This window comes from Acipenser ruthenus, chromosome 32 (genome assembly GCF_902713425.1).
Source record: "Acipenser ruthenus chromosome 32, fAciRut3.2 maternal haplotype, whole genome shotgun sequence".
Taxonomy (NCBI): Eukaryota; Metazoa; Chordata; class Actinopteri; order Acipenseriformes; family Acipenseridae; genus Acipenser; species Acipenser ruthenus.
This window is the reverse complement of record NC_081220.1, coordinates 396,817-424,794: the sequence shown is the minus strand read 5'-3', so window position 1 is coordinate 424,794 and position 27,978 is coordinate 396,817. Positions and strand designations below refer to the sequence as shown.

Below are 27,978 nucleotides of genomic sequence, written 5' to 3'. Positions count from 1 at the left end.
TTATCTTTTAGGGATTTTTATCCATTTTTAGTACGCTACAAGGATATAAAATAATGTTAATATCGAAACTGCACAGATCAGTACATCAATCTGCAAAACAGAGGTGGGAGGTTAAATAGAGGTTGATTAGGGAGACCCTAAAACTGCTACGGACAAAGTTTTGAGATCAATCCGCAACTAGGAACTTGACTAGCTTAGGAGAGCCAGATGGTCTCATATATAAAACATGCATGTCCACAGTATAACATTCAGTGCATATATGATTTGCTGTTGTGAAGAAGACCTGAATGCATGGCACAAAATAAAAAGTAGAATTATAACTAAGCTATATAACTAACATGTCAAGTATAACTAAGCTGTATGATGGAAACTAACTGCTGTGAATTAGAATGCCAAGCTTGTCTATATTGTGCAGCACAGTTGAAAAGACCCTCTTTATCCAAATTGATCCTCCTCTGCAGCAGTGATCTCCTTCATCCCTGTTTGGACGTTGTCTTTGATTTTATTAATCTTTTCATCTGAAGCTGGGGGCAACACTGCCAGTAGCTCCTGAGCAATCATCTCAACTCTCTTCTTTGAGTCCCTTTCAAAGTCCTCTTTCCTCTTCAATGCAAGTTTATAGATTTCATTCTGTGCAGAGTCACAGTCATTTGCCAGTTTTGTACGCTCGCTTTCAAAGGTGGGGTTTTTGGGGTCTAAGGCCATGAGCTTCCCAAGGCTGCTGACTCTGTCCATGAGATACCTGCTGGAGACCTCTGTGTAGGTTCCTGAGATCATGTAGACCAGGTTGGCAATGTTAGAAGCATTGAAAGCCTGGGTGTAAATCATGTCTTTTATTAAGGCATTGGAGGAATAGCCTTGTATACCTTGAATGTTATCAGCAGTAGAGATAAACCTCTTCAGAGACGTGTTGAGGCAGGTGTTGATTAAATTGGAGATCATCTGGAAGAACCGGACCATTTTCTCCCATTGCTCCTTCACCCGTCCCATTGCATCAAGGCCCTTGGCCAGCATCTTCACGGTTGTATTGAAGTCGATTTCCTTAATCTCACAGCATCTCATTGTGACCAGGATCTCTGATAGCTCCTTGTTGTTCTTCTCAAGGTTTTCCATACTTTTCTGGTACATCTCTTGGACTTTCTCCTGCTGGGCTCGGCTCTGCTCTATACGGAAATGGATGTTGTCAGTTATCATTTGGGTGACACTTGTATTGCCTCCACTTTGTGTTTTTTGGGCCATTTGTGGCGGAGTGGCAGAAAAGCTTGAAGAATTTGTGAAAGCCTTGCTCTCGGAGTCAAGCTGCTCTGTCTGTGCTTTCAGGTTCTGGATCTTGGTAATGAGATCCTTCTCCTGTTCTGGTTTACAGCCTATTTCGGGTGCAAATTCTGTCAAGAGGTCACAGATAGACATGGCATCCTTACAAACCTCTATTGACTTCACTTTAGGCTGGCAGTTTTCTTCAATTTCAAGTGAACTTTCAATGTTTTGGAATTGCTTCTTCAAACAGGATGATTTTGCAGAGCTTGTCTTTTGGTCATACACTTCACTCCATTTGATCTTGTCTTTGTCCACAAAGCTGTTGATCTGCTCTGCCAGTATCAGGAGTTGCCCTGATTTGGAATAAACGTTGTTTGCTGCAAAGGGGTTAGAATCTGCTGGATTCTGTCCAGTAAAATCTTTTACTAAAGACACAATTTTGGAAGGTAGTGAAGATGCTGCCAAAAAACCAGACACGCTATTTGCCAATCCTTCCAGCATGGCCATGCCAAACATTTCCCAGCCACTGGGCATGGACTCCATTGCTGATGTGAACTGTTTATGAACTTCATCCAGTTGCTTGTCCATCTTACCAAAATAAATTTCTGCCATTGCTTTGGCTTTCTCTGCTGACTCTTTCTTCAACTTTGCTTCCTCCAATTTCAACTGGACCTCCTTGACGTCTTCTTCGTAACACTGCTTTGAGTTCAAACAGGCCTCTAGCAATTCCTGGATGAGAAGAATAACATCAGTGAATTTCTTCTCTGTTGACTCTGCAAGCCTCGTGCACTCATCGGCGATTGTTCTTATGTTTTTAAGTTGATCTGGGAGTAATGCCTGGACGATTTGAATGTTGTCTTGAAGAAGTGTCTTCACTGTCATTTTCATGTAGCTTGGTACGTTGTTGGAGTGGAGTCGGATTTGGTCCATGTTCTTGTGGGCCTCATTGAAGGCGATCCACCCTAAATTGGTGACCTGCATGAGAGAGGCTCGGAACGAATTGGGGTATTTGATGTACTTGAACCCATCCTTTGGTGGATTTTTATTTATAGAGAAATCTGTATTGGAAGAAATAAAGACAAGCTCTCCTAAAATAGCTATAGAGAGTGGGCCGGGCATCAGGTATTCTTCCCAGTTAGCGTAAGGTTTCATCAGCAATTCAGTTTCTTTCCTCACGGCTTCAGCCTTGCAAATCTTCAGAACGGCATTTTTCACTGTAATATCCATTTTTTGAAGTTTTTATTTCTGTAATAGAACAGATCTATTTAGTATAAACCCCACAAGTAAAGAACTGCAAGTTCTGCAATAAAAATCCATCTCAAGTAGTAATTTCCAGTTGTGCAAGTATCAAAAAAAAAAAAAAAACATTAACATTTTTTGCTCAAATTAGGAATAATTTTCCTTTTACAAGAATTATTTATCCTGTATATCTGTTGAAAAATACCAAGTGCCAGATATTTGACATAAAATAAATCAAAAAAGAGCATTTGTTATAAATCTCAAAGATGTAGGTAAAGGTAACTTTGAAAATGTAAATCAGTAAATTCTAAATTATAATTATGAATAATCATGATTAGCGCTAACATTTTATTACTGTAGAACAGTTTAGGACACAGTATTTCAGAACATTTCTATTACATTTAACACAGCGCTGTGGATGGGATAGAGTTGAATCTGCACTGGATTGCTGTTCTCTAATACTTTTTTTTTTGGAAATGCCAATTATTTTATCCCCATTTTCTCCCGTTTTGAATATCCAATTGTTTTTAAGACCCTGTTTCCCCCTGCAACCCCCACAGTTATTCGGGAGAGGCGAGCACAAGCGCACTCAAGCGTTCTCAGAAACGTGTGCTGTCAGGTCGCCTGTTTTCTTTCACACTGCAAGCCAATAGTGAAGCCAACCAGACCCATCGTGTCTGAGGACTACGGAAGATCCGGTGACAGAACAGCTGGCTCACAGGCGCCAGGCCACCCAGAGGAGTCGCTGGTGCGCGGCAAGACAGGGAGTACCCTCACTGCCCGGGTGGTGCTTGGCGAGTTGTGCACCACCCCCCTGGGAGCCCCTGGCCACAGCTGGAGATAGCATAGCCCGGATTCGAACCAGCGACCTCCGGGCTATAGGGCGCATCCCGAGTAAGTACTTTTTAAGTTCAAACACCACATAAAAACTGAGGCTAAGGGTGCAAATCAATCAATCATTGCTTTACTCGGTTCAGACTGGAACTTTTCACAGGGACCAGAAATCTGCTTTAATATCGCTCCTTCTTAAAGGGAAAGATCTGCTTGAATGTGCTAGTTATAGACCCTTTTTGAATTCTGACATGAAATTATATGCCAAAATGTTAACTAAGCGCTTAGAATCCTGCATTGCTGAGTTAATTCATCAGGACCAGACAGGTTTTATGAAGGGCCGGCTAGCTTCTGACAATGTACACCGTCTTTTGCATGTCATTGAAATGGCTTCTCAACAACAAGTGTCCTGTGCGGTCCTTTCCCTGGACGCAGAGAAGGCTTTTGACAGGGTTGAATGGAACTATCTGTGGGCAGTACTAGATCGTTTTGGTTTTGGCCGCTCATTTATTGATTTTATTCGTACTCTGTATAATAATCCCTGCCTGTGTACTGTTGGCTAGGTCTTCTCAGTTCATTCTGGGCAGAGATACTAGGCAAGGGTGTCCCCTTTCCCCTCTGCTTTTCACTCTTTCTCTAGAACCCCTGTCAGGCAGTGCAGTAATATTGCTCCCATTGAAGTAATGGGCTCCAATCACCACATCTCCCTGTATGCTGATGATATATTGTTATTTATTTCGGATATTTCCAGCTCAATTCCCTGTGCTCTGGAATTGTTTGACTTTTTTGGTACTCTTTCTGGCTATAAAATCAATTGGTCTAAATCAGTGCTAATGCCTTTAAACCCAGTGGCCAACGTAACTCCATTACAGTTACAAATTCCTCTACAGCTTCACACTTCAAGCTTTACTTATCTAGGTATCAAAATGTATACAAAATTTCAAACAATTCGCAAAGAAAATTTTTCAAAGGCTCTGAATAAAATTAAAGCTGATTTAGATAGATGGGCTCCACTACGTCTTACTTTACATGGCAGAATATCGGTGATAAAGATGAATATTCACCCTCGTATAACATTTTTGTTTTCCATGTTGCCCTTGCCTCTTCCTCCTGGATACATTGAAGATACTAACTCAACATGCTCTAAATTTATTTGGAACAGCAAGCGTCCTAGAATCAGGCTGGCTACCTTGCATCGTCCGAAAGCACTAGGCGGGTTGGCATTACCAAATTTTAAATTTTATTATTGGGCTTTCCAACTTAGATCTTTACAAGCCTGGCTTGATCCTGAATTTGCAGCTTCTTGGTTCCCTATTGAGGCAAACATAGCAAAACCAATTAGACTCCAAGATCTCGCATTCAGTGGCCTTAAGCAGTGTTATGTCTCTCTACGTATGGGAACTATTATTACTAACACGCTAGAGATATGGAGATATGGGTTAATAGATTCTTCGGAATGAATACTAAACTACATAAACTTTCCCCGATTTGGAACAACTTATTTCTGCTAACAGGTAATCAACCCTTTGTCTATCCTCTCTGGGCCAAGAAAAATATTCGTGTTTTAGATGACATTTTCAATGATTCTGGCCTACGCACATTTCAGGACCTTCAGAAAACGTGTTCACTCCCTGGCTTTTCATACTGTCTGTATCTCAGGCTCCGCTCATCCCTCAAGGCTTATGGTGTCCCGTGGAACTCGACTTTGCTCAATCACCCTCTGGCACAGTTCTTTCCTCCGTTATACCCAAATACAGGCTTGGTCTCTGTGCTTTACAAATATTTTATTCTTTATAAAACAGACCCCCTATCAATTGTCAGCATATGGAATTGACTGCAGCCAAGAAGGTGATCTTGAGGGCATGGGTAGAGCCTGATATTTGTCTTCTCAACGCTTTGGTTATATTTTTTTCATGAGATTTATTTTATGATAAAGACCCAAGATCCGGCAATGCTACATTTAGCCAGTTCGGCTACTCTGAATTCATGGTCAATGGCAGCTGATGTCATAGCTGAGCACATTCTCAACAGGGTTTCCCATTAGGAAATTGCTCTACACACTGCTTTATGGTATATTGTATTAATTTCTGTATGTCTGTATGCAATTGTATATTTATTTTTGTAGTCATTTATTTTATTTTATTTTTTCGTTTCTTACTGTGTGTTTTTTATTTTTTATTTTTTTTTTTACAGTTGTGGCTATGTTCTTTGTTATTATGCTATTGTTAAAACAATAAAAAATTGTTCCCAAAAAAAAAAAAAAACTCCCCACTGCTGACTCCCTTGAAATCAATCAACAGAGAGTGGGGATATGCACAGAAGTACATAATATATTTAGGTGTGGTTTGGGAGTGCGCTCTAAAAAGTGGAAACCATAGGGTTATATTGCTGATTTTTTTCTCAGTAAGGGTTTGTTTGGGAATCTCTCATTCCCTCTCCACTCACCTCTTTCAAGCTGCTGCTCTACTTCCCTTCATCTCCTCCCTTCTCAACACCTCTCTCCTTTCTGGTCTCTTTCCATCTGCCTTCAAACAAGCCTCTATCACTCCCCTCCTCAAAAAACCTACCCTCGACCCCACCTCCCTCCAGAGCTACTGTTCTGTCTCACTCCTACCCTTCCTCTCCAAAACCCTTGAGTGGGCAGTACACCGCCAGCTCTCTGATTTCCTGTCAACTCACTCTCTCCAATCTGGCTTCCGCTCTGCTCACTCCACTGAAACCACCCTCCTGTCTGTCACTAACTCACTAAACTCTGCCCATGCTGCCTCTCTCTCCTCTGTCCTAATTCTCCTCAATCTCTCTGCTGCCTTTGACACTGTCGATCACTCTATTCTACTATCCTCTCTCGCTGACCTAGGAATCTCTGGCACTTCTGGCCTGGTTCTCCTCCTACCTCTTCAACCGCACTTACCAGGTAACCTGGCGTGGAGCAACCTCCACACCTCGCCCTCTCTCAACAGGAGTCCCTCAAGGTTCAGTCTTAGGTCTTCTCCTGTTCTCTCTCTACACCCGCTCCCTGGGCCCCCTCATCGCAGCCTATGGTTTCTCATACCATTTCTATGCTTCTCCGCCCTCGCCCCGCAGTGGTGGAATGACCTTCCTACAGATGTCAGGACTGCCCAGTCCCTGACCACCTTCCGGCGCCTCCTCAAGACTCACCTCTTCAGACACCACCTGTAGAACTCTTCTGTTTTTCCCTCTGGACACTTATCACTCTTCCTTAAAATGTGCTTTACTTGCTCTTATCTGCCCCCTATTTTACTGCATCTAATCCTGTACTTTAGAGTACTCTAATATGTCAAGTGTTATTTAATCTGTAGTATTTTGTATTTAATTATATCGTGATGTAACTATCACTGACACTGTTATCTGCTCCATTATTGAATCGTATTTTGTCATATACTTGTACTTGCTAGAACTGAAGTCATTGTATTTTATCTTCCTCTCAATTGTATTAGAGGAATTGTATACTTGTACTGTGATTCTTGAAATGTGTTTTTGTTTATGACTGTAAGTCACCCTAGATAAGGGTGTCTGCTAAGAAATAAATAATAATAAATAATAATAATTCCTCAGTCTTTAGCAAAGGGCTAATTTTAGAACCCTTCAGATCAAGTCAGTTTGTAAATTGTGGTTTATGATATTGTTTTGTAAACTGCAATTTTCATAGCTTACATGACAAAAACAAAAGTCTGCAATAGAAAAGATAGAACCCATGTAAAAAGGTTTTTTGAAGCACCTTTAAAGGGTTCCTCCACAGTGGCAGCTCCATGAACCCTGATAGGTTCTTACTGGAGCCTTTACTTCTTACAGTGTGGAGAACTGCCTGTTGTGCACATGTTTTCTCCAAATCACTTCTTTATACAAACTTATTAATTAATACATGTCTTCATTTAATTTACAATAGTAAAATGATTTACTATTGTACAGTACAATTTTAAAAACAATGTTTTTTTTATTATTAATTATTATTATTATTTATTATTATTATTAATAAGGTTAAATCACTGATTTAATTCGCTATTTAAATCACTTGATTTTTTAAATCATTGATTTATTTTACTACCTATTTTAGGGGGAATATTAGGGTAGACCCTTAAACTTCTCTCAGCCCCAACCACACAGCCACCACAGAGATTGACGATGTTTGTTTTTAACACTAAATACTTATTACACATTTATTATCTTGTTTCAGATACAGGGTGTCAATACTTATGTCTGCAACTGTACATGCGTGCATCCCTGAAAACATGAAACTTCTGAAAAACTTATAAAGGATCTTTGAGTGTAAAAGGCAAGACCGTGCTGATGGGATACCTAGCTCGGTGTGAAAGGGGATTTTCACTGTTATGCGCATTAGAATGTGTTTAATGTGACAATGGGTGATGCAGTAATTATGTAAACAGTGTAATAGTAGCAGTGACGAAACTCCAGAAAGCTTTTTTAGAAGGCAAAGGTCAAGGGTTGAGAACCACCAATATAGAGGATGTATTCAGTTAGATTCTGAGTTATTTTTGGTTTGTAACTAATCATTTGCAACACCATAAGAACATAATCTACTCATAAAAATGTTCCATAATTAGAGAAAACAAAAATAAATTAAATGGATAAAAAAATGATTTAAATAAAAAAAAAAAAATCGCCAACCCTGCATTTATATACTTTTTTTTCTAACAAAATATTTTATTGTATTTTCCTTGTAAAACACTTCATTTTTTTTCAATTTAAAAAACAGTAGGTGTTTTGTTTTTTGTATAATTGTATGATCTGCTTGTATAAAATTGTAATAACTGCACTAAGGAATAATAATAATGTTGAGATATTCATAAATCTTTCATTTCTGTGTGTATGTAGCTTATAGACCTAGAGGTTGCAAAAAAGCACATAGGAGATGTGACGTACCTTTCCTTATAAGGAAATAGTGTTGTCTAAAACAAAGTCGGAAATACCTTGAATAAAGAATGCTGGCCTGATATTACTATGGAAACCGATCACTTTGAAAGTGGTAAACAGGAAAGGGTTAAAACCTGTTAGCTTCAGAGTCAGAGAGACAGGACAGGGAAGGAGCTTAAAGGAGAAAGGAGGGAGTACCACACCGGCCACCTAACTAGAATAGCCTACCTATACAAACGTGGTTCTGCTAAAAGCATTCATTTCGTTTCTGCACTTGTAGAAACAGATTCTGAAACTTTGTAGAATAAATTAAAATTGTATTAAGAAGTGTGTTTATGATTTTTTGCACACAAAATCGTATTAAAGTGATGATAATAATAATGCACACAAATCTCAAATAATGTAATTTACCATTCCAGCATAAGCAAGTTTCACATAAAAGGCCAACAGTTTAAGAAGTTTCTATCAGAATGTAATTAAATAAAGTCACTCAAACACTGTACCTTCGCTTGAATGCCGGCTCTGCTGGTTCAATTGCGAAACACACCGGGGGTTATTGTATTTCTGTACTAAAAAAAAAAGAGATTTAGTTTGCTTATTTCTTTCTTTTTTCATAATGTAATTGCAACCTGAGCGGGGGTCACGTGCACTATTTTAATACGAGGGTCCTTCAGTAGTTCTGGTGTTAAATGTTACCGAAGCATTACATTCTGAATGGAACATACAGGTACACGCGCACAGATACGATAACCCAGCTGTGTGAATGTTATACATTAAACACCTATGCTATTTAACGTTACATTTTGTAACTATTGTAGCATGACAAGTATAAGCAAATAGCCTATTTGTGAAGGACTTCTAAAAACATTTAAAAAAAAAAAAACACATTATATACAAATATTTTAAGTTTTTTGCATTCAATGTTTTTAGACACGGCACATATTTACACAAGAGGAACATCTTTATCTTTCTTGGTGTGAGAAACTGAACTTAATTACAGCAGTAATTTCTCATGACAAGAAACAAGTCTTTGTGTAGAAATATTTTTATGAGAAATGTGATTTTCTTAGTACATGATTTTTTTTTTTCTTAGTACAAGATGTTTCTAGGGCTGATAAGTGTGAATAGACAATATTTTAAAGTGCAGAGACCAAAGCTTTAAAATCTGTTTTCTTATGCAGTCCACTAAATAAGGTTACTCCTAGCCCTTGCATCAAGGCTAAGCCATAGAAAGAGGATTTGTATGGAAGCAGTTGTAAGCTTACTGAAAGTAAAGGTTTATGACTCGTAAACAGACCCCGACTGGTCATCTGGCGGCTGTGGCAAATGCCACAGGGGCAGGTGCGTTAATAGGACGGTGATCATGAGGAAATTGAACCTCTTTTTTTTTTTTGCTTTCGCTATTGTGTACGTGTAGATTAATTAAATAGAAAACACTTCAAATGACTTACTACATTAAGAATTCAAATAAATTCTGAACCAATCAGTGCAGAATGTTAGAACATAAGAAAGTTTACAAACGATAGGAGGCCATTCAGCCCATCTTGCTCGTTTGGTTGTTAGTAGCTTATTGATCCAGAATCTCATCAAGCAGCTTCATGAGGATCCCAGGGTGTCAGCTTCAACAACATTACTGGGGAGTTAGGATTTTGAATACTTGAATCAGATCACCGCGTAATATTCTTTGTTCAAGACTGAATAGATTCAATTCTTTTAGCCTGTCTGCATACGACATGCCTTTTAAACCCGGGGTAATTCTGGTCACTCTTCTTTGCACTCTTTCTAGAGCAGCAATATCCTTTTTGTAACGAGGTGACCAGAACTGAACACAATATTCTAGATGAGGTCTTACTAATGCATTGTACAATTTTAACATTTCTTCCCTTGATTTAAATTCAACACTTCTCACAATATATCCGAGCATCTTGTTGGCCTTTTTTATAGCTTCCCCACATTGTCTAGATGAAGACATTTCTGAGTCAACATAAACTCCTAGGTCTTTTTCATAGTTCCCTTCTTCAATTTCACTATCTCCCACATGATATTTATAATGCACATTTTTACTGCCCGCATGCAATTCTTTACACTTTTCTCTATTAAATTTCATTTGCCATGTGTCTGCCCAATTTTGAATGCTGTCTAGATCATTTTGAATGACCTTTGCTGCTTCAACAGTGTCTGCCACTCCTCCTATTTTTGTGTCGTCTGCAAATTTAACGAGTTTGCTTACTATATCAGAGTCTAAATCAATGTAGATTAGGAATAGCAGAGGACCTAATACTGATCCCTGTGGTACACCACTGGTTACCTCACTCCATTTCGAGGTTTCTCCTCTAATCAGTACTTTCTGTTTTCTACCTGTTAACCACTCCCTAATCCATGTGCATCCATGTCCTTGGTGGTCACGAGGGGTCATGGTCATTTCCTGTATTCATGGGGATAACAAGGACTACCCCCTCACTAAATTAGATTTGACAGTTGGATGTCATGCCCGCCGTGTAATCGTGACTGTGGCGGAGAAGCTGCCATATCCAGTTATTTTAGGTCGAGACTGGCCGCATTTTGACAGCATGATTAATAAAACGGTAAAGCCAGTCTCCGGTAAGACCATGGGAGCAGCGGGGGAAACTATTGGGAATATCTTTCTGCTGCACACCGATTTGTTCCACTCTCGATTTCGCCCTAAAAAAAACTAAAAAAGAGCGAAGGGTTGAAAAATGGGAAGGAACATTAATGAAACAAGGCTGGGGTTTGGTGGGGGAAGCATCAGGATCAGTCAAATGTAAGGGAAAGGGGGTTGGGACCCAGTGTGACCTGCGGGGGCAGGTTACAGAGGCCCCCAGTGCTGAAGCTACTTTAGCTCCGCTCGATATCCTGAAATTCTGGGACCGAGATGTGGACCTAGCGTTGGAGCAAAAGAACGATCCTTCGCTGGCACACATCTGGGGGCAGGTTCGGTCTATCGAGGGGAAGGATGTAGAGGATAGCCGGCCGCTTACATATCCCCACCACATTATTGTCGGGCACTTACTGTATAGAGTCCGATTCTAACACAATTACTCGTTCCCCAGTCTTTTCGACATGAGATCATGCGGTTTGCTCATGATGTCCCATGTTCAGGCCATTTAGGTATCGATAAGACTCGGGAACGAATATTGGCTTGATTTTATTGGATGGAAGTTTTTGGTGAGGTGGCGCGATATGTAGCGGAATGCCCGGAATGCCAGCAAGTAGCACCGGGGCAGGTTCGCCTGGCCCCGCTGGTCCCACTGCCCCTAATCTCAGTTCCCTTTGAGCGCATTGCTATGGACATATTGGTCCATTGAGCCAGTCTGACTCTGGATATACGCACATGTTGGTAGTGGTGGACTACGCGACCAGATATCCAGAGGCAGTACCATTGAGATCCACTAGTGCCGCAGCCTTTGCTAAAGAGTTAGTGAATATTATATCGAGAGTAGGGATTCGAAAAGAAATCCTCACTGATCACAGAATGAACTTCATGTCGCAATGTTTGAAAGAATTATACAAACTGATGCAAATTAAGTCGATCCGAACCTCCGTTTATCACCCGCAGACGGACGGTTTGGTGGAATGTTTTAATCAGACCTTGAAACAGATGCTGAAGTGGTTTGTCAACCAAGAGCAAAAACATTGGGCTTAACTCCTCCCTTACCTAATGTTTGCAGTGAGAGAGGTGCCTCAGAGTTCGACCGGGTTGCAAGTGGTGCAGTCCTATCGTGATGGTGGGTAAGAAGGACTTTCGAAAGGTTAACCCTTAGCGGTCCATTTATTCAGCGTGTGTCAGGCGCGTCAGGTCCAATTTATTTTCACACGCGCAGTTCATTTTAGAAGCGCTGTTTAAAAGTATTTTTTTTCACAGTAAAACAGGTTTAAAAGGCACCACATATCAACAGGACACACAGTACTGCATCTCCAGCCCCGCCCCACCCCTCGTTCGCTGTTTTTTTTTCCACATACCTCTTGATAGTAGTGCATAAAGATAAATCATCTCCTGATCATTCATTTTATCATCAAACTCCTCAATAATGCGATCCAAGTCATTATTTTATTACTATAACATCGAAAAAAAGCTCTGCAAATGTCTGTGATATTCTTTGTGCACTGGAAGCAGAAGCAGCTGTCTTGTTTGTTTTTGTCCGTGTTATCTATGTGATGCCGGGCTATCTGTATTCATGAGATACGCCCCTTTTTCGGCTTCTTTTAGCTCCTATCGATCTCACTCAGCCATTGAATGGTTTTTTCAGCTTTTTCCTGAGAAAAAACGGCTAGAGACCTGCTTTTTGCGTCTTTTTGATGATGTCGGACAGGGTCTGACATTGGACCAGAAAGGGAAAATTGCAGTGTCGGACCAGGTCCGACATAGGACTGCAAAGGGTTAATGCCATCTCTAAGTTCGATGCATATCCAATGCCCCGGGTGGATGAGCTCCTCGACCGACTGGGTAAGGCACGGTTGATTTAGACCTTGGACCTGACAAAGGAATACTGGCAGATTCCACTGACTCAGAGCTCGAAAGAGAAAACTGCTTTCTCTACCCGAGATGGATTGTTCCATTTCCGGACCATGCCCTTTGGGTTGCATGGAGCTCCCGCCACCTTTCAGAGACTGATGGACCAGGTCTTAGCTCCCCATCATCAGTATGCCGCCGCGTACATTGATGATGTGGTGATTTTTAGCTCCACCTGGAAGGAGCATATTGTTAGCATTTCAGACGTCCTCCAGTCTGAGGGAGGCGGGGCTAACAGCCAAGCTGGGCAAGTGTGCATTTGGCAAACAGGAGACCCAATATCTTGGCTACATTATGGGTAATGGCCGGGTGAGGCCGATCGCCTCCAAAGTCCAGGCGCTGGTGGAGACGGCGATCCTGAGAACCAAGTCACAGGTGAGATCACTACTGGGGTTAGCTGGCTATTACCGCCGATTTATCCCCGAGTATGCCACCATAGTTAACCCCCTGGTAGATATCACCCGAAAGGCTGCTCCAAAAATAGTTAAATGGACAGGGCAGTGTCAGGAGGCATTTGATTTGATCAAGAAGCGACTCTGTCAAGCTCCCGCTCTGATTTCACAAGATTTCAGCAAAGAGTTCATCCTGCAGACCAATGATAGAGAGAGAAAGGATCGATGCTGTAAATCTCCCTCCCGATTAGAAAGGGCGCTGTGTACAGCGGAAGGTAAGCTGCCTCCTAGATCTGCCACCTCAGTGGTAGGTGGAAACCGGAAGGTAACCATATTAGGAGGGGCGCGTAGTTGCAAGTACTCAGGACGACTCCATTGCAGTCAGCTGCGGGGCAGCCCTCTATTGGAGAAACCAGGCGATGCATTGATTGCAGGGAGGAGTTTTCTGGGTACAAAGGGGAAGCAGCTACGTCAGTATCTCCCCTTGTGCTGAGACAATAATTGACTGGCCGGAGCTGGTATATGTTTGTTTGTTTCGTTACGTGTTCGCTACAGAGCCAGCACTAACCCCAGAGCACTCCCCTCATCGCACAGCACAACACAACACAGCGCACGCATCACAGTCCCCTTTGGAGAGAGCACAGTTTTGTGCACGGAGGATTGTGGTCAAGGAGTGTCTTTTTGTTTGTTATTTTTGGAACGTGGACCTTGTTTTGTTTTGCCGCGATTACCATCGCTGGTGTGTATTTTTCTGTTTGGATTATTTTTGTGAATATTTCTGTTCTTGTTCGGATTATTAATTTATTTGTTTTGGGGAGAATACGTTTGGACATTTGCAGTCTTTTGCACCACATCATTCATCCTGTCACACTCCCATATGATATTTATAAAGCACATTTTTATTGCCTGCATGCAGTACTTTACACTTTTCTCTATTAAATGTCATTTGCCATGTGTCTGCCCAGTTCTGAATGCTGTCTAGATCATTTTGAATGACCTTTGCTGCTGCAACAGTGTTTGCCACTCCTCCTATTTTTGTGTTGTCTGCAAATTTAACTAGTTTGCTTACCGAGTCATCATGGGTTGACATTAAAAAAAAAAAAATCCAGAGACGTCAAAATTAGTAGGTTTGCACTCTCTGCTAGAAAGAGGGATAAATCAAATAAACGAAAAGTTGGAGCCGAGAATTTGAGAAAAAAAGCAGAAGATTCTAGAAGCTGAAGCACAAAAATGTCTTCAAATAACTGATTTGTTTAGTCGTCCTGGCCTTTCTCGACCAACGTCATCAACTTCGACTTGGGAATCGTGATCATGGTACGAATGAAATGTTAATAAATTATATTCCACATCCTGTGGCAGATATTCTTGATCCTGTGGTAGCTATTCCTGTTATTGAGCAACAATTTGCAGAATTAGGTGATTTAGCATCTAATGTGAGTGCCGATCTTGAGGAGAGCCAGCAGTAGGCTGATCCATAGGTCCTAATATTATTATTTGCCTGGGCCAGTAGATGGAGCTACACATGTATAACTGCTTATTGTCTGAGTGTAATCATTTTATTTCATGTAACAGAAAGTTATTAGAAAGAAGAGAAAAAGATAGAACAGTAGTGAAGGTAGAAAGCATAGGCGGTGTGCGAGTCTCGTTTGGGGAGGCTATTCCACACTTTTCCCCTTGCATTTAAGATACACACACATTATATATATATATAATACTTCCATTTTTTTATTATTATTACTCTGTTGCAAGCGAGTCTGAATACTAAATTTCATTCATTGTGTTGAGTTTGAAGAATAGTCCGTCTGACGGACAAAAATAAAAGCTGTAAGCCGGATTCATTCTCCTGTGTCTTTGAGAACTTTTATAATAATTTATAGCACAAAACAGACCCCGAAACCACTCAGGGATGCTACATATATATTTGACATTGTTTTTTCCCCCCAACATAAGGCGACCAAATAAATGAAGTTGAACACAGCACTAGCGTGTACTTTAAAAACATGTTATGCCTTGTAGCAGGGCGGTAGAAAGCCCTGCTGTGTAAATGTATTTATTTATTTTTAGAACGGGGTACCCCCTCCGCCCCTGTGCAAGTTATTGTTTTGTATTTATTCGTTTTTGTATTTATATATTTATATGATGGCGAAGCGCTGCTGGTTTTGTTGTTTTGCTTTGTTTTTTTTTGTTTTTTTTTTAAACGTGTTCTGGCAGAAGCGAGATTGGTGCTCGTCCTCTGCCAGGAATAATTTAAAAACCTCGTGCAGAAGGTGACCATCTCCCGAGTTTAATTAAGTGATTAATTTGTTGCTAATCGGGATATGGTCACCTCCATAAAAGCCTGCAGCTCTCTGCACTCGGTGGGTGTATTAGGAGTGAGAGCGGAGAGAGCGAGAGAGAGAGAGAAAACAAGATACTTAAAAATTAAACGTAAATACAGGAACAGTGATAGCAGTTGCCCAGCCTGACCTGAGTTGTATTATTTTGTGTTCGTGATTTGTTTTATTTAAACCTTTTATTTTCGCTCTGTGAGCAAGTTTTTTTTAGATAGATAGATACTGCTTTTAGCGAAAATGATTGAGAAAAACAAGTAATAAGGCACAATAAAGTAGTAATAAAAAACGATGTGATAGGTGTTACAGAAACTTGGTTGTCTGAGGGTAATGGAGACTTATATTAGTGGATACACACTGTATAGGAAAGACAGGCAGGACAGAAGAGGTGGAGGGGTAGCGCTATACATAAGAAATAGTCTTGAAGCCCAGGTGTTAAATCTGGATGATGAAAATAACACTGAATCAATATGTGTCAGAATAATGGACAAAAATTCAAAGGGCATAATAATAGGAGCATGCTATAGACAGGCAAATTCAGATGCCGAGCAAAATAATCTGTTATACAATGACATTAGAAATGCGTGTAGCAAAGGAGAAGCCATACTAATGGGGGATTTCGATTTTACCCATATAAAATGGGAAAACCCGGTGGGGAGCATGATGGACGAAATTGAAATGGCGGAAATGACAAATGACTGCTTCCTAACGCAATTTGTCAAGGCAGCGACTAAAAAGGGAGGCATGCCTTGATTTAGTCTCTTCAAATAATGGACAGAATAACTAAAACACAGGTCAAAAAGCCATTGGCAAACTCAGACCACAACATGGTTTCATTTGAAGTGATTTTTAAAACCCAAAAAGTAATGACTAAAGCTAAGGTTTACAATTTTAGAAAAGCAAACTATGGAGGTATGAAACAGAGACTAATAGAAGTAGATTGGAGTAAAATAGAGAAAACATCCACAGAAAAAGGATGGCTGTTTTTTAAAAATGTAGTGCTAGAGGCGCAAAACAATTACATCCCAAAAGTAGACTAATCGAAATCTAAAACAAAATGGCCAAAATGGTTTAATAGATCAATTTAAAAAATAAAAAATCAGTGAAAAAAGGCACCTTTTAAAGAGCGCTTAAAAGGGGCCAAAAACAAAGCACACAGAAAGAGTCCTTGGAACTGCAAACACAAGTCAGAAAGGAAGTTAGAAAGGCCAAGAGAGAGATCGAAATGAACATTGCTAAGGGGGCTAAAACCAATTCCAAAATGTTTTTCCAATATTATAACAGCAAGAGAACATTCAAAGAGGAGGTTAAATGTCTAAGAGATACAAATGGCAAAATCAGATGAAGAAAACAAAAACAGCAAATATATTAAATGATTACTTTTCACAAGTTTTTACAAAGGAGGATAAGAACAACATGCCCCACATGTCGACCAGTTCCTATCCAGTTTTAAATAACTTGAGTATAACAGAGGCAGAAGTTTTAAAGGGATTAGGAGCTCTTAAAATAACAAATCCCCTGGGCCGGATGAGATCCTCCCAATAGTACTCAAAGAAATGAAAGAAGTTATTTACAAACCGCTAACCAAGATCATGCAACAGTCTCTTGACACAGGGGTTGTACCGACAGACTGGAAAATAGCAAACGTAATACCGATCCACAAAAAGGGAGACAAAACCGAACCAGGTAACTACAGACCAATAAGCCTGACTTCTATTATATGTAAACTTATGGAAACTATAATAAGATCCAAAATGGAAAATTACCTATATAGTAACAATATCCTGGGAGACAGCCAGCATGGTTTTAGGAAAGGGAGATCGTGTCTAACTAACCTGCTTGATTTTTTTGAGGATGCAACATCGGAAATTGATAATTGCAAAGCATACGACATGGTTTGTTTAGATTTCCAGAAAACTTTTGACAACGTCCTGCATAAAAGATTAATTCTTAAAATGAACGTAGTAGGCATTCAAGGAAATGCATACACATGGATTAGGGAGTGGTTAACATGTAGATAACGGAAAGTACTGATTAGAGGAGACACCTCAAAATGGAGTGAGGTAACCAGTGGTGTACCACAGGGATCACTATTAGGTCCTCTGCTATTCCTAATCTGCATTAATTATTTAGATTGTGGTATAGTAAGCAAACTTGTTAAATTTGCAGATGACACAAAAATAGGAGGAGTGGCAAACACTGTTGCAGCAGCAAAGGTCATACAAAATGATCTAGACAGCATTCAAAACTGGGCAGACACATGGCAAATGACATTTAACAGAGAAAAGTGTAAGGTACTGCACGCAGGCAGGCTATCTACCTTATTAAGGACCCTATTAGAGGGACCGGCAGGAGAGAGAAAGGAGGAGCAAAGAGAAAAAGAGGGAATCGAGACCGAGACCATAATACGAAACGGGAGGGTAGCCAAACAGGGAACTAGATCGGGATAACGAGACAACAACAGATTACAACAGACAATAACAGAGAATGAGATAATAACAGAGTACAGACGAGAACATCGGAGGGGAGAAAGAATTTGGACTGAATGCGGACAACTACAGCCCCGGTAGAAAGGGACGTTGGTAGAGTGTGTGGGTGGAGTTAGCGGAGCTCAGCAGGGCACTGGATAATGCGCACTGAGGAGCAGGCCTGCTTAAACTTCCTCTGTGATAATGAGCTAAGTATCACTTGTTTGCTCTGTACTTTTCATTTCTAACTCAACTAGTGTATTGCGTATTGTTGCTCTTATACGCTTAGTACTAGATACACTGGGTGTTAGGATTGTCTTGAATATTACTCGTTTGGTGGTTCACTCTCGCTCACAATAAATGTTATGGGCCCAGTAGAGTTTTAAAATGTATTACTAGCGTCGTGGTGTCTTCCGATATTTCTCTTTTTATATATTTAATATTACTGCGTGGCTTTTATATTGCTTTGTATACATGTTGGTTTAGTCTAACGATATTGTTTGTTTTTTCTTTCTTTATTGTGCTCGATAGCAAGTCGGGCGCATTGTATTGTTCGGGTAGATTTATCTATTTAACTACGGGTCTCCTGGGTCTTGTATATGCTCTTTCTACAGTTGCTACGAGCTTCTCCCACCTGCATACAGAGTGTCAGACGCCAACTTTCTCTTGAACCACTAAAACTAAGTACTAAGATTTCTACCAATGCTAACTGGACCCAAGATTTGATTCTACTCGGAAGACCCGTTTAATTTGCAAGTGTGGTAATTAGAGCTGGGAGATACAGGGTTTTAGTGGGGTGTGTAACATTTGTATGGGTTGGGAACAAATTGGTTATACTGGCCTACTTAAAGTTAAGGACAGTACTACATTGTGGGAAGCAAGTGTCTGTGCATCCTGGCTGCTTGTGTATCCCAGATGGTGACACTAAAGATTTGAATAATTTTAACCTAGCTCTGTGAACTTTCTATGTTTTTTTTTTTTTTTAAGTGTGAAAGCCCTCCTATTTTATTTCTTATTTTAACTGTATAAGTAATTGTAATAAAACGCTTTAACCTCATTGGTTGGTCTGTGCATCCCTATTTTGGCTGGTGGTGGATCTTAGTGGTGTGGCTCCCCTACAGAGATAACTTTGAACCTGTGTAAGCCTATAGTAGGGTTATTCTACCTATGCTTAGAGGCAGTGAAGGTGTTTAATCAGTCAGTTTGTACGGGTGACTCCCGTGCTGGCGTAGTCGGTCTACAATTGCACACGCACCTTGCTGTTGCAACCCCCCCCACCTCGCCACGCCACACAGACAGGCTAAAAGCATTGAATCTATTCAGTCTTGAACAAAGAGGACTACGCGGTGATCTGATTCAAGCATTCAGAATTTTAAAAGGTATTGATAATGTCGACCCAGGGGACTTTTTCGACCTGAGAAAAGAAACAAGGAGCAGGGGTCACAAATGGAGATTAGATAAAGGGGCATTTAGAACAGAAAATAGGAGGCACCTTTTTACACAGAAAATCGTGAGGGTCTGGAACCAACTCCCCAGTAATGTTGTTGAAGCTGACACCCTGGGATCCTTCAAGAAGCTGCTTGATGAGATTCTGGGATTAATAAACTACTAACAACCAAACCAGCAAGATGGGCCGAATGGCCTCCTCTCATTTGTAAATGTTCTTCTTATACTCAGGCTCTCCGTTGCGAGTTTAATACGTTGTGTATTGATACTTTATTAAATTGAACTGTAATTAGACAGAAAAAAAGTTCCAACGTGCATTAAGCTATATTTATGCAATGTTTTAAACCCCTCAGCAGCCAATCAGCATGCAGCATCCTAACATTCCATTTTATAAATATAGAATATACATATCACAGAATAACCAATTAAGGAATAAAAACGGATTAAACTTTCTCTGCTTTATCATAAAATATCAGGGATTCTTAGTCAAATACATCCCTACTGAAGCAGGTGACACATGCTGACTGTCATGTCACTATGGAAGGCCGTCTAGAGCAGACCATTGGGGTCCATGCGAACACATCGGCTACACTTCTCAATTATTTTTATATATCACTGTAATAAAGGTACAATTCTGTATATACTGTACCAATAGCTGTGAGCAATTCAAGGGGATCCATCCATTCTGATTACATTTATATGAAACGCTGACTTTATAACTACATATATTTCATGCTCTTAATGTAATGTAATAATATATAAAATCTTTTGATCTTTCAGGTGGCAGTGTCTTACCTCAAAGACGAGTCTTTGGTTGATTGCTGTTCAGTTGAATTGTGGTAGAAAGGAAATGCTGACCAGAAGAAAACAGGCAAGAACATATATTCAGGTAAAAAATGGAACTACAGTTTTACATTATTCATACCTAGATGCTATACATTTTGAATGACTGTGGTCGATGTGTTACAATATTTAAAATATAATTCATTTAGCAAGTATTCATAAAACGAGTGTCTGGATGTGAAAGATAGTCTCTGAGCTGTGTTCATGGAGATCCAAGTTAGCTATTCATGCATTACAATTTCTTAAGCCAGCTCATTGATTTCAGGAACTAGAATACACTAAAAATGAAAGAAATGGAAAGCAGCTTCCACTTTGCTGTTGTTATACAGCTGTATGTTGTATGTCCTTGTGACGGAGTTCTGGGTGTAAATCTCCCTCCCGACCTGTGAGGGCGCTAAGTAGCGAAAGGAAAAGGCTTTGGACAGGTTGGCCTGACAGTTCATTCCCTGGGTCTGGAAGTGAGTCAGCGTGGAAAAAGGCAAGACTCCCCGTTGCAGGAACGTATTGACCCGGAAGGTAAACAAGGTAGCAGTGTGGAGTAGTGGTTAGGGCTCTGGACTGTGGGTTCAATGGATACTTGTGGGTTCAATCCCTGGTTGGGGACACTGCTCCTGTACCCTTGAGCAAGGTACTTTACCTAGATTGCTCCAGTAAAAACCCAACTGTATAAATGGGTAATTGTGTAAAAAATAAATAAATACATAATGTTATAGCTGTATAATATAGAATGTGCTATCTTGTAACAATTGTAAGTCGCCCTGGATAATCTGCTAAGAAATAAACTGCCGCTGTCATGGCAAATTTCAACCCCCCTGCCAAACCCCCCCCCCCCCACCCCCACCCCCGTCACACAATTGTGATAAAATAATTTATGTTTTTACAGTACAAAATTGAGAGCAGTATATCACTACCTCAGCACAGGTGAGAATCCTGAAAAAGCCATCAAATAAGAGAAGAGGGGTATTCATTTTGAAAGGTAAAAAAAGAGACATATCAAAAATTAATATTAATACATTATAAGTTATTGAAGCCGTCCTGTATTTGACATACATAGACATTTAAATACATGATAAACGTGTGTGTGTGTGTGTGTATATATATATATATATATATATATATATATATATAATGAAAGAAAAGGTTTAAAAGATAAAACAAATCTCTCTATATATACACACACACACACACACACACACACACACATAGTATTTGGAATTTTTAAATAACTAATAGCAGAAATGTTAGTACCAGAAAACGGAATAACGTAGGAGTGTAAAAAATGACCAGGTTCATGGTGACAGTGTTGTAGACATTGGAAACGATACGTTTGTACTGTTTATATTAATATAATATGCACTTGAAAGTTTTACAATATTTCACTTGTAAACCATAAATAAATCTTATGATTCCACACAGGTGGCTTGCCAGACGGTTAACACTGTGCTGATGGGCAGCAGTGTGGAGTTGAGGTTAGGGCTCTGGACTCTTGACCGGAGGGTCGTGGGTTCGATCCCCGGTGGGGACACTGCTGCTGTACCCTTGAGCAAGGTACTTTACCTAGATTGCTCCAGTAAAAACCCAGCTGTACAAATGGGTAATTGTATATAAAAAAATAATAATAATAATACTATGATATCTTGTAACAATTGTAAGTCGCTCTGGATAAGGGCGACAGCTAAGAAATAAATAATGATGGGGGTTCATTGGGGACAGCCAGCACCACCGTTACTGCTGGGGAACCTTGGAAGCATCCAGAACATTGTGTTGGGACAACACATGTGGCTGGGTGATGAGATGATGGACCACAGCCAGGCTCTGCTACGTAGACAGTACCCACAGGTGGGAGGTTTGCATGCTGTCACCAGCCTGACACAGCTGACTGGCTCAGGGATTTGTACAGATTCTCAATGTGTCTGGCAATCACTGGGTCACGGTAAGTAACATACGCTGCGAGGAAGGTACTTTAAATGTGTTTGACTCTTTGGGAATTAATAATAAACATGAGTTCCGTTCCCAGGTCATATCACTGCTGCAGTACAGTGGAAAGACAGTTCGGATCGTGTGGCCACATGTACAGCAGCAGGGATGGAGTGACTGTGGACTGTTTACCGTCGCAAACAGCCTCACACTCTGCATGGGTGGAGATCCAGGTAAGTTATGTTATGATTAAAAGCACATTTCTTGTTTTGTAGCTGGATTCCTCCTTTCCCGAGCTGTGAGAGAACCCCCCTCCCAGAGGTACATTGCTGTAATGAGGAGGTCTACTGCACATGCAGGAGAGCAGACAGGATTGCACTGGAGTTGATGGTGGAATGCGGGAGGTGTGGCAAATGGTTCCATGGCCAGTGCAAAGACCTTTTTATTTGGAGAAATATTGCAGCTGCTTTTGCACTTTCATTTTTAATTGGTATGGTAGTCTTCGGAGTTTCTGAGCTACTGAATTATTGCCTGACTTGAGTATTTCCGGGGCAGAGATATCCAAAGTAAACTGGATGTCAGTTCCAACACCCACCTTGTTTAATGTAGTTATTGTGACCCAGCTGGGGAGGGGCTGATTCACTGTATTGAAGTGAAATTGTGCCAAATAAGGTGTGTGTAACATGATTTAAAAGTACAGTAGATGTAATTCTGAAGTAATAAACAACTTCATTTTACATGTACATGTTTCAGACAGTACATATAATGCTTCAATTTCAACCAAAGCTGACCTACAGTGTGTGTATATTATATATAATATATATATACAGTGCATATATATATATATATTATATATATATATAATATATAAAATTCCACTACTGCTTACGCATTAAGTCCTGGATAGCACTTTACAATGGAAATACGCAATCTGATCATGTACTTGTTTTATTGTGAAGAATACAGAAAATAAAGTTTGTTACATTTTTCAACATGTTGTGCCTTTTTTGTGAATGTCTTTCTGGTTCTGACTATTCACCCCCCTTGGACTTTTCCAGATTTTATTGTGTTACAACATGGAATCAAAATTGATTTAATTAGGTTGTTTTTGCCACTGATCAACACGAAAAAATTCCATAATGTCAAAGTGAAAAATGCAATCTACAAATTGTTCTAAATTAATTACAAATACAAAACAGAAAATAATTGATTGCATAAGTATTCACCCCCTTGAGTCAATATTTGGTAGAGGCACCTTTGGCAGCAATTACAGCCATGAGTCTATTTGGATAAGTCTCTACCAGCTTTGCACATCTGGACACTGCAAGTTTTGCCCATTCTTCTTTGCAAAATTGCTCAAGCTCTGTCAAGTTGGATGGGGACCTTTGGTGAACAGCAATTTTCAACTCTTTCCACTTATTCTCAATTGGATTGAGGTCTGGGCTTTGACTGGGCCACTCCATGATATTGATGTTTTTGATTTTAAGCCACTCCAGTGTGGCTTTAGCTGTATGTTTGGGGTCATTGTGCTGCTGGAAGATGAATCTTCTCCCAAGTCCCAGATCTCTTGCAAACTTCAGCAGGTTTTCCTCCAGGATTTCTCTGTACTTTGCTGCATCCATTTTGCCCTCTATCTTCACGAGCTTTCCAGGCCCTGACGCAGAGAAGCATCCCCATAGCATGATGCTGCCACCACCATGCTTCACGGTAGGGATGGTATTCTGAGGATGGTGTGCGGTGTTAGACTTGCGCCAAACATAGCACTTAGCGTTGAGGCCAAAAAGCTTTATTTTGGTGTCATCAGACCATAGAATCTTTTTCCACTTGGTCTCAGAGACTCCCACATGCCTTCTGGCAAACTCTAGCCGAGATTTGATGTGAGTTTTTTTCAACAATGGCTTTCTTTTTGCCACTCTCCCATAAAGGCCAGTTTTGTGAAGCACCCGGGCTATTGTTGCTGTATGCACAGTGTCTCCCAGCTCAGCCGTGGAAGACTGTAACTCCTTTAGAGTTGCCATAGGCCTCTTGGTGGCCTCCCTGACTAGTGCCCTTCTCGTTCGGATACTCAGTTTTTGAGGTCGGCCTGTTCTAGACAGATTCACAGTTGTGCCATATTCTCTCCATTTCTTAATAATGGACTTTACAGTGCTCCGGGGGATATTCAGTGCCTTGGAAATGTTCTACCCCTGATTGGTGCTTTTGAAGAACCTTATTCCGGATTTGGTTTGAACGTTCCTTCGTCTTCATGACGTAGTTTCTGCTAGGAAATGTACTAACCAACTGTGGGACCTCCCAGAGACAGGTGTATTTAACCTGAAATCATGTGAAACACCTTAATTGCACACAGGTGGACTCCATTCAACTAATTATGTGACTTCTAAAGACAAATGGTTGCACCAGAACTTATTTAGGTGTGTCATAGCAAAGGGGGTGAATACTTATGCAATCAATTATTTTCTGTTTTATATTTGTAATTAATTTAGAACAATTTGTAGATTTTATTTTTCACTTTGACATTATGGACTTTTTTTGTGTTGATCAGTGGCAACAACTCCTAATTAAATTAATTTTGATTCCATGTTGTAACACAATAAAATGTGGAAAAGTCCAAGGGGGGTGAAAACTTTTGAGAGCCACTGTACTTCTACTCTAGCATTTACACAAATCTGACATCCTGTATGATTCATTAGTTAAGAGCCTGAATTATACACACTAAAGTCAGGGACAATATTTAGTGGTTGGAAGAAACATACTTATTTTATAGCATATGATATAATTTGGCTTCATACTTAACAAATGCATATACAGAATTACTGATAACAAAGGAACTTCCTATATCTAAGTATCAGAAACAACAACCAATCTGCAGACCTGCTTTGAGAATGATCTGACAAACACTGTAGGAAGTGGCAACACATACCATGAGGGTGTATTACTTCATTTTTTTATGACAAGTTAAATGGTTAAACTAAGAGAAATTTGTTTGCAGATTTAATGCAAGACCATGCATGAATAATGCTAAAGATTAAATCTTTTAACCTGTTCATTCCTTTAATTTTTGACATTCCCTTAATATTTCTCACAATATACAATGAAGCTACTGTATATTAATCTATTTGGAGTAAATAACAATATGTGTTGATCACAAACTTATTGGTACATTTTCAATTAAAGTCTGTGTAAGTTAAGGTTAGTCTTAATTGCGCTAGTCACTATTAACACTATTCATCAATTAGAAACCACTACTTATCAATTTAGCAATATTATAAAAAAAAAAAAAAAAACATTAGCTGTAAAACACGCACAGAAACTGAAGCAAAGTAGTTTGTGCACTCAGCACAGCATGGTCAAAACAAAGGAGTTGGATCTAGATGTGAGAAAAACACTTGTTACAGTAACTACTACAGCAGCAGGGGAATCGATAAAGAGCGTTATGGAGAAAAAAATTGTAATACAAAAAACCAAATAATCAAGAATGATTTGAAGACGATGTAAAGAAGTGGACGTCCCAGGAAAATTACGACTATAGCATAAAGAATTGTTCGAGCAGCTCGCAAAAATCCACCATAACAGCCAAGGATTTAAAGAAACATCTGCTATAGCAGTGTAGGAAATAACTATACAAAGTCATCTAACACAAAGGCTTATACGCAACCTTAATGTTAACCACATTTGACAACAATTCAATGCTAATAAAAAGCGTCTTGAATGATCTGTTCAGTTAAGGGTTTCAATACTTCTGTCTGCACTGCATGTGTAATCATGACAACTCCCTGATTGTGATCCATATATAAGCACAGAAAGACTATAAACATCAACATGACTACACACACACACACACACACACGTGTAGAAATTATTAGCAGACTATACTTCTAACTTATTGTTTGTTATAAGCATTTTTTATTTGAAAAGTTACAATTTTAATATAACGTTTGCGTTACAGTCGTGATCATTTAAGCGGTTCTACTTTTTGTCTTACTTTTCAAAAGGTATTTATGACAGAATTTAAACCAGCCATATAATATGAAATACAATTCCACTGTTAGATCTCTTTAATTATAATGTTACTGCATTTCCTGTACTTTAGAGTAATGTAATCTGTCACAAGTGTTATTTAATCTGTAGTATTTTGTATTTAATTATATCCTGTAACTATCACTGACACTGTTATCTGCTCCGTTATTGAAACATATTTTGTTATACTTGCTAGAACCGAAGTCATTGTATTTTTATCTTGCTCTTAATTGTATTAATACTTGTACTGTGATTCTTGAAATGCATTTTTGTTTACGACTGTAAGTCGTCCTGGATAAGGGCGTCTGCTAAGAAATAAATAATATTTTATATATATATATATATATATATATATATATATATATATATATATATATATATATATATATATAATGTGTGTGTGTGTGTGTGTGTGTGTGTGTGTGTGTGTAATTAAACAATATTTAATGTAATTTATATTTACTACAAAAGCTCGTATGTAATCACGTGAAGACCAATCAAATTAAATACAACCATTTATGATACAAAAAACATTGACAAATATAAAAAAATATATAATACGAGTAAATGAAAATAAAAAAGCAAACGTAACTCAGTAAGTAAAATACAGAGATGTTATACCCTATCCTCTCTGCATCACGAAACCTAATCGTCACGTGACTCGTACGCTGATATGTCACATGACTCAGGGGTGGAGGTGCGGGGCGAAATTTGTCATGACACCGGCAATAGAGTCAGCTGTAATCGTTTACCAAGCAGTCATGCATGATCACATAAAGAGGGCCGGAGAACTGTAAATCTTTCCTTCGTTTTGGTTTTGAAATAGACCCGGAAGGACCCGTGCACTGTGTATTAAGAGTATCGTGAGTGTTTGTTTGTTTGTCTATAATTGTTACTTGTGTGTTTATAGACAGCTAACACGTTCCGGAGCTGTCGCAAGGAGCCAGCACTGAACCCGGAACAGCACTGCACTATTTGTCACTCCTTAAACTGTATCACCCACCACGAGCACTACAGCACGCACCCAGGACTGGTGACCGTGGTTGTATATTGTGGGAGAGATGCTGTGTTTATTGTTTAGGGCTGCAATCCCTGAGACTGTTCTCCGTGTTTTACACATCGCTGTGTATAACCGGAGTTTATTATTTGGTCACCAGACCTGGATTATAACAAAAATAAAACAACTATTGTCCATACCGGATTACAAATCTCTGTCTGTTTATTCCTGCACTGCATCACCTCTGCACCTGTACACAATCAGCAACCACTTTGCCACAGTCTTGCATTTCCCCTTCTGTGTTTGTAACTGGTTGATAATAATAAATTAATATTTAGTAAACGTGGCTTGAATTCTAATACCCATTCGTGCCTGGTACCTGAAAGAGCTGAAGAACAAGATTTAAACAAGCCCTGGCCGTGTTTAACAGCTTCTCTTGTACTTTGCTTAGACTTAAAAGCATGTAGAGACAAACAGGTTCATAAATACTGCACAATAAATAACTGCAGGTTTTAAGCGCAGCTAAATATTTTACATGCACCTATATGTTTTAGTTGTTGCCATTATCCTCAGGTTTATTTAAAATAAAACACACTTACCAGTCCTTTGAATGCTGTTCCTTTGAACACTGGCACACTGTGGGATGCAGCAGTCCCGTCTGTCTTTATACTGCATGCCTTGATCACATGCTATAAGTTACGCCCTAACTTTGAAGCAACCCATTTCATTCCAGCAACCATGATGTCTGATAGTGAAACTTAAAGTAACTAATAAAACTGAATGGGATGTTAAAAAAATAAAACACATGATTAGTGCT

At 39.6% G+C, this 27,978-nt stretch overlaps 1 protein-coding gene across 4 annotated transcripts; it reads right to left on the bottom strand.

The window, feature by feature from the left end:
• Positions 1-27,834, bottom strand: LOC117404933 (uncharacterized). Of its 4 annotated transcripts, none has more exons than XM_059006312.1 (4): positions 27,761-27,834; positions 20,183-20,240; positions 8,724-8,789; positions 1-2,502 (listed from the first exon to the last, which is right to left on the bottom strand). In XM_059006312.1, exon 4 carries the CDS (start codon positions 2,482-2,484, stop codon positions 436-438), a length of 2,049 nt encoding a protein of 682 aa, XP_058862295.1. In that variant the 5' UTR covers positions 2,485-2,502; positions 8,724-8,789; positions 20,183-20,240; positions 27,761-27,834; the 3' UTR covers positions 1-435. The 4 variants fall into 4 exon arrangements, with proteins under 4 accessions (XP_058862295.1, XP_058862296.1, XP_058862297.1 ...); XM_059006313.1 differs by having other exon boundaries at positions 8,724-8,784; XM_059006314.1 differs by lacking the exon at positions 8,724-8,789.
• Positions 27,835-27,978: the final 144 nt, after the last annotated feature.

What these genes read in the sequence shown, in the direction of transcription:
- LOC117404933 (XM_059006312.1), bottom strand. Translation starts at nt 2,484, where the DNA reads ATGGATATTACAGTGAAAAATGCCGTTCTGAAGATTTGCAAGGCTGAA.